General features: G+C 66.1%; 1 protein-coding gene across 1 annotated transcript; it reads right to left on the reverse strand.

Moving 5' to 3' along the window:
• Positions 1-7,643: 7,643 nt before the first annotated feature.
• On the reverse strand, positions 7,644-13,104 carry MDC1 (mediator of DNA damage checkpoint 1; the record flags this gene model as incomplete). The annotated part of the gene is made up of 9 exons (XM_080364444.1): positions 13,099-13,104; positions 12,796-12,832; positions 12,149-12,688; positions 11,937-12,067; positions 11,138-11,212; positions 10,325-10,510; positions 9,369-9,494; positions 8,459-8,569; positions 7,644-7,832 (listed from the first exon to the last, which is right to left on the reverse strand). Exons 2-9 carry the CDS (start codon positions 12,827-12,829, stop codon positions 7,644-7,646), a joined length of 1,392 nt encoding a protein of 463 aa, XP_080220570.1. The 5' UTR covers positions 12,830-12,832; positions 13,099-13,104.
• Between the last annotated feature and the right edge of the window lie 36 nt (positions 13,105-13,140).

Consider the following 13,140-nt stretch of genomic DNA (forward strand, 5'->3'; position numbering starts at 1 on the left):
GGAGACTGGGAAGGGACACAAGGGACACTGGGGACAACTGGGGCCACTGGGGCCACTGGGAAGGGACACAGGGGCCACTGGGGCCAAGTGGGGCCACTGGGGGCACTGGGAAGGGACACAAGGGACACAGGGGACACTGGGGACACTGGGAAGGGACACAGGGGACAACTGGGGACACTGGGGCCAACTGGGGCCAACTGGGGCCACTGGGGGCCACTGGGAAGGGCCACCAGGGCCAACCGGGGCCAACCGGTGCCACGGTGCCGCTGGCGGGTGCCGCCACGCAGCGCGTCCCCGTGTCCCCGCAGTGTCCCTGGACGCCGTGCGCGAGCTGCTGGGGGTGACGCAGGAGTGTCACCTGGTGCCCTGCCTGGCCGCGCTGGCCCTGCTGTGCCAGGCGGCGCTGTGGGCGCTGGGGACGTCGCGGCGGCACCTCGTGGCCGCCGTGGGCCACCAGCGGCACCAGGCGCTGCGGTACCGGCGCCTGGCCCGGGCCAGCGCGGCCAGCGCCGAGGCCGCCGCCGTGGCCAGCGCCGAGGCCGCCGCGGCCAGCGCCGCGCTGGGGACGCTGGAGGAGGTGACGGGGCACCTGGGGGACCTGGCGGGCGCCGTGGCCGAGGAGCTGGAGGCGGCGCGGGGCTTCGCGGGCAGCGCCGCGCTGCTCGGGGACGTCGTGGCGGCGCTGGGGACGGCGCTGGGGGACAGCGAGGGGACGCGGCGATTGGGACGGGCGGCGCGGGCGCTGCCGGGGGACGGCGACGGCGACGGTGGGGGGACAACGGGAGGGGCTTGGGGACACCCCGATGGCTCTTGACCCCCCTGGGGACACCCCAATGGCCCTTGACCCCTATGGGGACAACGGGAGGGGCTTGGGGACACTCCGATGGCTCTTGACCCCCCTGGGGACACCCCAATGGCCCTTGGCCCATATGAGGACAACGAGAGGGGCTTGGGGACATGGGGATGTCTCATGACCCTTCTGGGGACACCCCAATGTCCCTTGACCCCTTTGGGGACACCCCGATGGCCCTTGACCCCTCTGGGGACACCCCGATGTCCCTTGGCCCATATGGGGACAACGGGAGGGGCTTGGGGACACTGGGATGGCCCTTGACCCCCCTGGGGACACCCCAATGTCCCTTGGCCCATATGAGGACAACGGGAGGGGCTTGGGGACATGGGGATGTCTCATGACCCTTCTGGGGACACCCCAATGTCCCTTGACCCCTTTGGGGACACCCCGATGGCCCTTGACCCCCCTGGGGACACCCCAATGGCCCTTGACCCCTATGGGGACAACGGGAGGGGCTTGGGGACACTGGGATGGCTCTTGACCCCCCTGGGGACACCCCAATGGCCCTTGACCCATATGGGGACAATGGGAGGGGCTTGGGGACATGGGGATGTCTCATGACCCTTCTGGGGACACCCCAACGTCCCTTGGCCCATATGGGGACACCCCGATGGCCCTTGACCCCTCTGGGGACACCTCAATGTCCCTTGGCCCATATGGGGACAACGGGAGGGGCTTGGGGACACCCCGATGGCTCTTGACCCCCCTGGGGACACCCCAATGGCCCTTGGCCCATATGGGGACAACGGGAGGGGCTTGGGGACATGGGGATGTCTCTTGACCCTTCTGGGGACACCCCAATGTCCCTTGACCCCTTTGGGGACACCCCAATGGCCCTTGACCCCTCTGGGGACACCCTGATGTCCCTTGGCCCATATGGGGACAACGGGAGGGTCTTGGGGACACTGGGATGTCTCATGACCCTTCTGGGGACACCCTGATGTCCCTTGTCCTTTCTGGGGACACCAGGAGGGTCTTGGGATACTGGGATGTCCCTTGACCCCTTTGGAGACACCCCAATGTCCCTTGACCCCTCTGGGGACACCAGGAGGTTCTTGGGGACACTGAGAGGGTCTTGGGGACACTCCAATGCCCCTTGACCCGTCTGGGGACACCCCAATGTCCCTTGACCCCTCTGGGGACACCGTGAGGGTCTTGGGGACACTGGGATGTCCCTTGACCCATCTGGGGACACTGGGATGTCCCTTCTGGGGACACCAGGAGAGTCTTTGGAACACCTCAATGTCCCTTGTCCCCTTTGGGGACACCCCAATGTCCCTTGACCCCCTGTGGGGACACCGTGAGGGTCTTGGGGACACCCCGATGTCCCTTGACCCCTCTGGGGACACCAGGAGGGACTTGGGGACACAGGGCTCTGTTGGGGACATTGGGGGACACTGGGGCCTGTGGGACCCCCTTGGGGACACTAAAGGGGACACTGTGTGACATGGGGGGGACACAGGACCCCGTTGGGGACATCAGGGGGGACACTGGAAGCTGTGGGGCCCTATTGGGGACATTGGGGGACACTGAGACCTGTGGGACCCCCTTGGGGACACTAAAGGGGACACTGTGTGACACGGGGGGGACACGGGACCCCGTTGGGGACATCAGGGGGGACACTGAAGGCCGTGGAGCCCTATTGGGGACATTGGGGGACACTGAGACCTGTGGGACCCCCTTGGGGACACTAAAGGGGACACTGTGTGACACGAGGGGGACACGGGACCCCGTTGGGGACATCAGGGGGGACACTGGAGGCTGTGGGGCCCTATTGGGGACATTGATGGACACTGGAGGCTGTGGGGGCCCTATTGGGGACATTGGGGGACACTGAGACCTGTGGGACCCCCTTGGGGACACTGGGGGACACTGGGGCCTGTGGGACCCCCTTGGGGACACTGAAGGGGACACTGTGTGACATGGGGGGGACATGAAACCCCGTTGGGGACATCAGGGGGGACACTGGAGGCTGTGGGGCCCTATTGGGGACATTGGGGGACACTGAGGCCTGTGGGACCCCCTTGGGGACATTGGGGGACACTGGGGCCTGTGGGACCCCCTTGGGGACACTAAAGGGGACACTGTGTGACATGGGGGGGACACGGGACCCTGTTGGGGACATCAGGGGGACACTGGAGGCTGTGGGGCCCTATTGGGGACACTGGGGGACACTGAGACTTGTGGGACCCCCTTGGGGACATTGGGGGACACTGGGGCCTGTGGGACCCCCTTGGGGACACTAAAGGGGACACTGTGTGACATGGGGGGGACATGAGACCCCGTTGGGGACATAAGGGGGGACACTGGAGGCCGTGGGCCTGTTTTGGGGACACTGGGGGACACTGAGGCCTGTGGGACCCCCTTGGGGACATTGGGGGACACTGGGGCCTGTGGGACCCCCTTGGGGACACTAAAGGGGACACTGTGTGACATGGGGGGGACACGGGGCCCCATTTTGGGGGGGAGCGGGGGGGACACGTCACCAGGGGCGGGTGACGGCCCGGCCCAGCCCCTCCCCCGCCCGGCCCGAGCGCGGCCGCGGCCACGGACGCCACCGGACACCGTGGGGACACCCAGGGACACCGTGGGGACACCATGGGGACACCCAGGGACACCATGGGGACACCGGGGGACACCGGGGTCCTTGTCACCCCCGAGGTGGGACAAGGAGAGGGGACGGGGGGGGCAGGGGGGTGACAATGGGATGGGGGTGACAAGAGGGGATGGGGGTGACAAGGGGATGGGGGGGACAAGGGGACGGGGGGACATGGGGACAAATGGGGGTGCCAAGGGGACAGGGGGACAATGTGATGGGGATGGGGGTGACAAGGGGACAGGTGGACAAATGGGGGTGACAGAGGGGACATGGGGACAAATGGGGGTGGCAGAGGGGACAGAGGGGTGACAAGGGGATGGGGGGACATGGGGACAAATGGGGGTGAGAAGGGGACAGGGGGACATGGGGACAAATGGGGGTGACAAGGGGACAGGGGGGACAATATGATGGGGATGGAGGTGGCAGAGGGGACATGGGGACAAATGGGGGTGGCAGATGGGACAGGGGGGTGACAAGGGGATGGGGGGACATGGGGACAAATGGGGGTGACAAGGGGACAGGGGGACAGAATGGGGGTGGCAGAAGGGACAGGGGGTGACAAGGGGATGGGGTGACAAGGGAATGGGGGGACAATGTGATGGGGATGGGGGTGACAAGGGGACATGGGGACAAATGGGAGTGACAAGGGGACAGAGGGGACAATGTGATGGGTTGGCAGAGAGGACATGGGGACAAATGGGGGTGACAAGGGGACAGGGGGACAGAATGGGGGTGGCAGAAGGGACAGGGAGTGACAAGGGGACGGGGGGACATGGGGACAAATGGGGGTGGCAGAAGGGACAGGGGGGTGACAAGGGGATGGGGGACATGGGGACAAATAGGGGTGGCAGAAGGGACATGGGGTGACAAGGGGACATGGGGACAGGGGGACATGGGGACAGGGGGTCATGGGGACACGAGGACATGGGGACAGAGGGACAGGGGGACAGGGGGTGACATGGGGACAGGGGGTGACATGGGGACAGGGGATCATGGGGACAGGGGGTGCCAAGGGGACAAGTGCCCCGGGGGTGGCATCTGGGGACAACGAAGGTGACAGGAGGGAGGGGCCAAGGGCCACCCGCGGTGACAGTGACCGTCCCCAGGTGTCCCCGGCGCTGCTGGAGCCGCTGGTGGCCGTGGTGGCCGCGCTGGGCGAGCTGGGGGCCATCGCGGGGGACGTCCCGGTGGCCGTGGCCCCGGGGACCCTGCGCGCGGGGCTGGTGGCCCTGGTGGCCACCATAGCACAGGCCATGGGCCACCAACCCCGCGGGGCCACCGGCCTCGGGAGCCTCCTCCGCGCCCTTGGGGACACCGCGGGGGACACCAGGGCCACCCATGGGGCCACCGAGGATGTTGGGGCCACCGCTGTCACCCATGGGGCCATCGGGGCTTCTGGGGCCACCACTGTCACCCATGGGGCCACCGAGGACGTTGGGGTCACCGCCGTCACCCATGGGGCCACCAAGGACGTTGGGGCCACCGCTGTCACCCATGGGGCCACTGAGGCCACTGGAACCACTGAGGCCACCACAGGGGTTGTTGGGGCCACTGGGGCCACCACTGTCACCCATGGGGCCACTGAGGCCACTGAAGCCACTGGGGCCACCACTGTCACCCATGGGGCCACCAAGACCACTGGGGCCACGCCAGCGGCCACTGGGGCCACCAATGTCACCACAGGGGCCACCACAGTCACCATAGGGGCTGTTGTTGCCACTGGGGCCACCACTGTCACCCCCGGGGCCACCAAAACCACTGGGGCCACCACTATCACCCACAGTGCCATTGGAGCCACAGTGACAACCCCCGGGGCCACCGTGACCACCGCACTCACCCCAGGGGCCACCGAGGCCACCGCGGCTGCCACCTACGCCGCGGTGGCCACCGTGGCCCGTCGGTGGCGGGAAGCGGCGAGCTCGGCCGCGGCCACCTGGGCCACCGCGGCGGGTGACGCCGAGCGCCTGCGCGACGCCGTGGCCACCGCCGTGGCCACCACCGCGGCCACCGCCGTCCCCGAGGGCCACCTGGGCGCCGCGCTGGCTCGCGAGCGGGCGGCGCTTCACGGGCTCCTGGCGGCCACCCGGGCGCTCCCGGTGGCCACCGAGGTGGCCGCGGTGGCCTCGGAGGTGACATCGCACGGGGAGCGGGTGGCCCGGGCCAGCGCGGGGCTGCGGGCGGCCAGCGAGGCCACCGAGGCGGCGGCGGTGGCCACGGTGGCCACGGGGGTGGCCCGGGAGAGGGGGCGCTGCGCCGCGGCGGCCGCGGGGCCGCTGGGCCGCTTGGTGGCCGCTTGCCACGGGGCCACCGGTTTCTATTGTCACCTGCGGCGCCTCCTGGAGGCCGTGGAGGCCGCGGTGGCTTCTGGTGGCCCCGCCGAGGAGCTGGTGGCCGCGGCGACGGTGGCCGAGACGCTGTGGGACGCCAGTGGCCGCTTGGTGAAGTGTCACCTGTTGGGGACGCTGCGGGTGGCCCGGGGGCTACTGGCGAGCGGGGGTGGCCACGGGGGGACCGCGGTGGAGCGGGGGTGTCACCAGGCCAGGGCCGCCATCCCGGCGCTGCTGCGGGGGACGCGCTAGGGGGCGCTGCTGGGGACAACGGGCGGGGGGGACAGGTGGCGTCAATGGGGACCAAGGGCCTCGTTGGGGACAATTCCGTAAATGGGGACAATGGCCTTGGTGGGGACAAGTGGTGCCAATGGGGGCCAATGGCCTCAATAGAGACAATGGCTTAATAGGGACAATTCCATGATTGGGGACAATTCCATGATTGGGGACGAGTAGTGTCATGGGGACAATGGCTTCATGGGGACAATTCCATGATTGGGGACAACGGCATCGTTGGGGACAATGGCCTCATTGGGGACAAGTGGCACCATTGGGGACAATGGCCTCGTTGGGGACAATTCCATAAATGGGGACAATGGCATTGTTGGGGACAAGTGGTGTCATGGGAACAATGGCTTAATGGGGACAATTCCATGATTGGGGACAACGGCATTGTTGGGGACAATGGCCTCATTGGGGACAAGTGGCACCATTGGGGACAATGGCCTTGTTGGGGACAATGGCTTCATGGGGACAATTCCATGATTGGGGACAATGGCCTCGTTGGGCACAAGTGGCACCATTGGGGGCCAATGGTCTCATTGGGGACAAGTGGCACCATTGGGGACAATGGCCTTGTTGGGGACAATGGCCTCGTTGGGGACAATGGCATGATTGGGGACAATGGCCTCATTGGGGACAAGTGGCACCATTGGGGACAATGGCCTTGTTGGGGACAATGGCTTCATGGGGACAATTCCATGATTGGGGACAATGGCCTCATTGGGGACAAGTGGCACCGTTGGGACAAGTGGCATCATGGGGACAACGGCTTCATGGGGACAACTCTATAGCTGGGGACAAGTGGCGTCATTGGGGACAATGGCCTCATTGGGGACAATGGCTTAATAGGGACAATTCCATGGTTGAGGACAACAGCATTGTTGGGGACAATGTCCTCATTGGGGACAAGTGGCACCATTGGGGACAATGGCCTCGTTGGGGACAATGGCTTCATGGGGACAATTCCATGGCTGGGGACAATGGCCTCATTGGGGACAATGGCCTCATTGGGGACAAGTGGCGCCAATGGGGACAACGGCCTCAATGGGGACAATGGCTTCATGGGGACAATTCCATGGTTGGGGACAACAGCCTCATTGGGGACAAGTGGCACCGTTGGGGACCAACGGCCTCGTTGGGGACAACGGCTTCATGAGGACAATTCCATGGTTGGGGACAACAGCCTCATTGGGGACAATGGCCTCATGGGGACCATGGGAAGCCTCACGGATTTCCACCCCAAAATCCCCCCATTTCCACCAAAAAACCCCAAATTTCCCCCCCCGCCCGCAAATCCCCCAAAACCCCTCAAATCCCCCCAAAAATCCAAATCCCCCCCGACCCAAATCCCCCAGAAACCCCCAAATCCCCCCCCCCCAAATAAAACCCACAAACCCCACCCAAATCTCCCCTAAATCACCCGGAATTGGCTCATTTTTTAAAGGCTCAAAGGCGGCGTTTACTGGAAGGGGTGTGGCCCGGAGGGGGCGTGGCCGTGAGCGGGAAGGGGCGTGGCCACCCACCGGCCCCGCCCAGAGGGTGGGGTTTGTGGAGGGGGCGGAGCTCCGGGCTCCGCCCGCGGTCAGGGAGGCGGGGTTGGGGGCGGGGTTTGGGCGGGGGGCGTGGCCGGCAGCCGGAAGGGGAGGAGCTCCAGGCTCTGACGTAACACGCCCGTCAGCAGCAGCTCGGCGGAGTTCAGGGGCAGATCCAGCGCCTGGGCCCGCCCCCAGCGCGCGGCGTCCGCGGGACACGTGACCACCAGGAGGCGGGGCTGCGGGCGGGGCCAGCCAGAGGGGGCGGGGCCAGGAAAAGAGGGGGCGGAGCCAGGAAAAGAGGGGGCGGAGCCGGGAAGGGGACATGGGGAGCGGGCAGAAGGGGCGGGGCCAGGGGACATAGGGAGCAGGTAGAGGGGGCGGAGCCAGGGGAAGGGGGGTGGAGCCAGTGGGAAGAGGGGGCGGAGCCAGAGAGGGGTCATAGGGAGCAGGCAGATGGGGTGGGGCCAGGGTAGAGGGGGGCGGGGCCAGGAGAAGAAGGGGCGGGGCCAGGGGAAGAGGGGGTGGGGCCGGGGAAGGGGATGACAATGAGGGGACAATGGAGGGAGGGGACATTTTGGCCTCCCCCTCCCATAGGGACCCGCCAGCCCACCCTTGGTGGCTTTGGGTCCCCAAACATTGTCCCCAATACCCCCCCAGTGTCCCAATGTCCCCCCAGTGTCCCAATGTCCCCTGCATTGTCCCCAACACCCCCCAGTGTCCCCAATGTCACCCACATTGTCCCTAACACCCCCCAGTGTCCCCCCTACATTGTCACAAATGTCCCCCTCCCAGCGTCCCCAACGTCCCCCCCATGTCCCCATTGTGCCCCCAGTGTCCCCGTTGTCCCCAAACGTCCCCTCACCCGGAATGTTCGGGGCAGGCGGGGCAGGAAGGTGCCCCCGGCGCAGGTGACAATGTCCCTCATTTCCTCGGGGGGGGGACGGACCCCGGGGGTGACGTGAATCTCGTAGCCCTGGGGACAGCGACGGGGGGGGTGACACAAGAGGGACACTTGGAGAGGATTGGGGACACTTGGGGACATGCGCGGACACTCAGGGACAGTTGGGGACACTGGGGGACAGTTGGGGACCCTTAGGGACATTGGAAACCCTTGGGGACAGCTGGGGACATTGGAGACCCTTAGGGACACTGGAGACCCTTGGGGACCTTGGAGACCCCTGGGGACAGTTGGGAACCCTTGGGGACATTGGGGACCCTTGGAGACCCTTGGGAAGCCCTGGGGACATTGGGGACCCTTGGGGACACTGGGGACCATTGGGAACCCTTGGGGACATTGGGAACCCCTGGGGACACTGGGGACCATTGGGAACCCTTGGGGACATTGGGAACCCCTGGGGACACTGGGGGACCATTGGGAACCCTTGGGGACATTGGGGACCCCTGGGGCCACTCGGGGACATTGGGGACCATTGGGAACCCTTGGGGACCCCTGGGGACCATTGGGAACCCTTGGGGACATTGGGGACCCCTGGGGACATTGGGGACCCCTGGGGCCACTCGGGGACATTGGGGACCATTGGGAACCCTTGGGGACATTGGGGACCCCTGGGGCCACTCGGGGACATTGGGGACCATTGGGAACCCTTGGGGACACTGGGGACCCCTGGGGACATTGGGGACCCTTGAGGACACTAGGGACCATTGGGAACCCTTGGGGACCCCTGGGGACATTGGGGACCATTGGGAACCCCTGGGGACATTGGGGACCCCTGGGGACATTGGGGACACTGGGGACAGCGGGTGGCACTGACCTGCAGCAGGGGGCGCTGTCGCGCCTTCCGCAGTGACAGTGACAATCGGAACCCGAATTGTCCCTCGCGCTCGGGGTCACTGACCAGGAAGGGACCCGGGGACAGGACCCGCCCGGCGGCCGCACTCTGGGGACACGTTGGGGACACGTTGGGGACACGTTGAGGACACCGCGCTCACCCCTGGGCCCCAACGTCCCACCCCTTTGTTCCCAAACACCCCCCTGTCCCCAAAGCCACCTCCCTTGTCCCCAAGAGCCACCGTGGTCCCAAAGCCGCTTCCCTTGTCCCCAAGGCCTTTGTCCCATGTCCCCAAGGGCCCCTCATTGTCCCCAAGGCCACCACGTCCCCCAAATCCCCTTTTCTGTTCTCAACCCCCCATCTCCTTGTCCCCAAGGTCCCCAAGAGCCACTGTGTCCCTGAACACCCCTCTGTCCCCAAGGCCACGATGTCCCCAGAACCCCCTCTCCTTGTCCCCAGTGTCCCCATCCCTTGTCCCCAATGTCCCCCCTGTCACCTGGAGCAGCCACTGGGGTTGACAGTGGGGACCCGTTGTCCCCAAGGTCCCCAATGTGTCCCCTTGTCCCCAGTGTCCCCCTGTCCCCAGTGTCCCCAATGTCCCCTTTCTCCCCAGTGTCCCCCTTGTCCCCAATGTCCCCCTTGTCCCCAATGTCCCTGTGTCACCTGCAGCAGCCACTGGGGGGTGACAATGGGGATCTGTTGTCCCCAAGCTCCCCAATGTGTCCCCCTGTCCCCAATGTCCCCCTTGTCCCCAGTGTCCCCTTTCTCCCCAGTGTCCCCCTTGTCCCCAATGTCCCTGTGTCACCTGCAGCAGCCACTGGGGGGTGACAACGGGGATCTGTTGTCCCCAAGGTCCCCAATGTGTCCCCCTGTCCCCAGTGTCCCCAATGTCCCCTTTCTCCCCAGTGTCCCCCTTGTCCCCAGTGTCCCCGTGTCACCTGCAGCAGCCACTGGGGGGTGACAATGGGGACCCCCCGGGCCACCCCGCACAGGAACTTGACGGTTCGTCGCACGCGGTCGGTGACCAGGTGGGAACAGCTGGTGACATCGGCGGCCACCGACCCCCCCAGTGTCCCCAGGGCCACCAGCAGCGCCGGGGTGGCCACCACCCCCGTGAACAGCACCTGGGGACAGCAGGGGATGTTGGGGACATCGGAGGTGGTGACAATGATGGATGGGACACTTGGGGACATGTTGGGGACACTTGGGGACATGCTGGGGACACCCCTGGGGTGGTGACAATGACGGATGGGACACTTGGGGACAGGTTGGGGACACCCCTGGGGTGGTGACAATGATGGATGGGACAATGGGACAGGTTGGGGACACTTGGGGACATGTTGGGGACACCCCTGGGGTGGTGACAATGATGGATGGGACACTTGGGGACAAGTTGGGGACACTTGGGGACATATTGGGGACACAGTGGGGCACCCCTGGGGTGGTGACAATGATGGACGGGACAATGGGACAGGTTGGGGACACTTGGGGACAAGAAGGGGACACTTGGGGACATGCTGGGGACACAGTGAGGACATCCCTGGGGTGGTGACGATGACGGATGGGACACTTGGGGACAGGTTGGGGACACCCCTGGAGTGGTGACAATGATGGACGGGACAATGGGACAGGTTGGGGACACTTGGGGACATGTTGGGGACACCCCAGGGGTGGTGACAATGATGGACGGGACATAGGGACAGGTAGGGGACATGTTGGGGACACGGGGTGGGGGGTCAGGGCCACAGTACCTGGGGGGGGTTGTCGCTTGGCCCCGCCCGTGGGCGGAGCTTGGGCCCAGCGACCAATGGAGGCTCCGCCTCTTCCTGCTGGGGGTGGGGCCATAGTCAGTCCCACCCCCACAAGCCCCACCCACCCCATGAGCCCCCGCCCACCTGGGCCAATCAGGACCCGCCCACCCCACTCGGCCCCGCCCCCCGCTGTGGTCACACCCACCGGTGCTTTCCTCCTCGGGGGGCGGGGCTTGGCCGATGGGCGGGGCTTGGCTGGTGGGCGGTGCCTCGTGAGTGGCGGCTCCGGAGCAAGGGGGTGGGGCTGGAGGCGGGCGCTGCGCCGCGGTTGGGGGGCGGGGCTGGGAGGGGCGGGGCCTGAAGCCCCACCTGCTTTAGCTCCACCCCCTCGGCTCTGAGCCAATCGCTGGCTGCGGCGAAGCCCCGCCCCCTCCTGGGGGGGCGGGGTCAGCACCTGGACACCTGGGTCCTTCCCGGATGCCTGGGTCCCCTTGAATGGGGGGGGTGGAATGCACCCCGGATGTCTGGGTCCACTCACGTCCTCACTCGATGACGCCGTCACCACTGCGGGGACCCTGGCATCCGGGGGGGACCCAGGCGTCCGGGAAGGGACCCGGGCGTCCGAGGGGGACCCAGGTGTTTGGGAAGGGACCCGGGTGTCCGGGGGGGACCCAGGCGTGCGGGAAAGGACCCAGGCATCCGGGGCGGGGCAGGGCGGGGCAGCGGGGGGTGGAGTTTCCTTCTCCTCCTCCTCAGGGGGGTCGAAGCGCTGGGTGGGCTCCTCAGGATCCCAACCTACGGAAAAGGACCCAGGCGTCCGGGGGGGACCCAGGCGTCCAGGGTAAGGGGACCCAGGCGTCCGGGGCCACCAACCGTCATTCTCCGGTGACAGGAAGTTCTGGGTGGGCTCCAAGAAGACGGAGGGGTCACCTGGGGGTGGGGACAAAGAGGCATGAGATGGGACCCAGGCGTCCGGGAGGGACCCAGGCGTCCGGGGCCGCGCCGTCTCACCGTCGCTATCGCTCTCTTTCCCATCCCCCGAATTTGGGGCCAGAAACGGCGAATTTGAGGCTGCAACATCTGGATCCGGCGTCTCCGGCACCACGGGGGGATCCGTGCAGATGTTCCGGGGCGTTTTGGGGGTGGGAACAGCTGGATTTGGGGGGTCGCCCTCGATATCTGTCTCGCTGTCCTCATCAATGCCCCCGTTGTTGTGTCGAACATCTGGATTTTGGGTCTTTTTGGGTCGAACTTGCTGGATTCGGGGGTGTCCAACATCTGGGGTCGGCGGCTCCAGCTCCACATCTGTATCGCTGTCCTCGTCACCGTGTGATAGCGGCGGAACATCTGGATTCGGCCTCTTTAGCGTCACGTCTGCGGGAGGTTTTGGGGGGAAATATCGGGATTTGGGGCGCCCAACATCTGGAGTCGGCGGCTCCAGGTCCTCGGGAACATCTGGATCGGAGTCCACATCTGTATCGCTCTCCACGAGGGCCCGGGCTCCGTTTTGGGGGGCGGCAACATCTGGAATCGCTGGGTTTGCACCTGCAGCTGGATCGGGGGAGGTTTTGGGGTGAAAAAGGTGGGTTTTGGGGACGTCTGGGGGAAGGGACCCAGGCGTCCGGGAAGGGACCCAGGCGTCTGGGGAAGGGACCCACCTGTCCCCCCCGAGGGGTCGATTCCTCCGTTCATTACCTGGGGGGGGAGGGGGAGAAATAGTTACCTCAGGGGACCAATAATTGCCCCCCCAGCCCCCGAATTACCCCAAGGACCCCCCCCAAAATGCCCTTTAACCCCCCAAGTGCCCCTGGGACCCCCAAAAGGCTCCAAATTGCCCCCAAACTGCCCCTTTAACCCCTCTAAACTGCCCCACAGGGCCCCAGGTTGCCCCCAAATAGCCCCTCGACCCCCCCCCACCCCCAAGTGCACCTGGGACCCCCCAAAATGCCCCTCACACTCACCGGTCCCGCGCCACCGCCCCCTCGCCCCGCCCTCCCGCTCCC

Source organism: Nesoenas mayeri (genome assembly GCF_963082525.1).
Source record: "Nesoenas mayeri genome assembly, contig: SCAFFOLD_151, whole genome shotgun sequence".
Lineage (NCBI taxonomy): Eukaryota > Metazoa > Chordata > Aves > Columbiformes > Columbidae > Nesoenas > Nesoenas mayeri.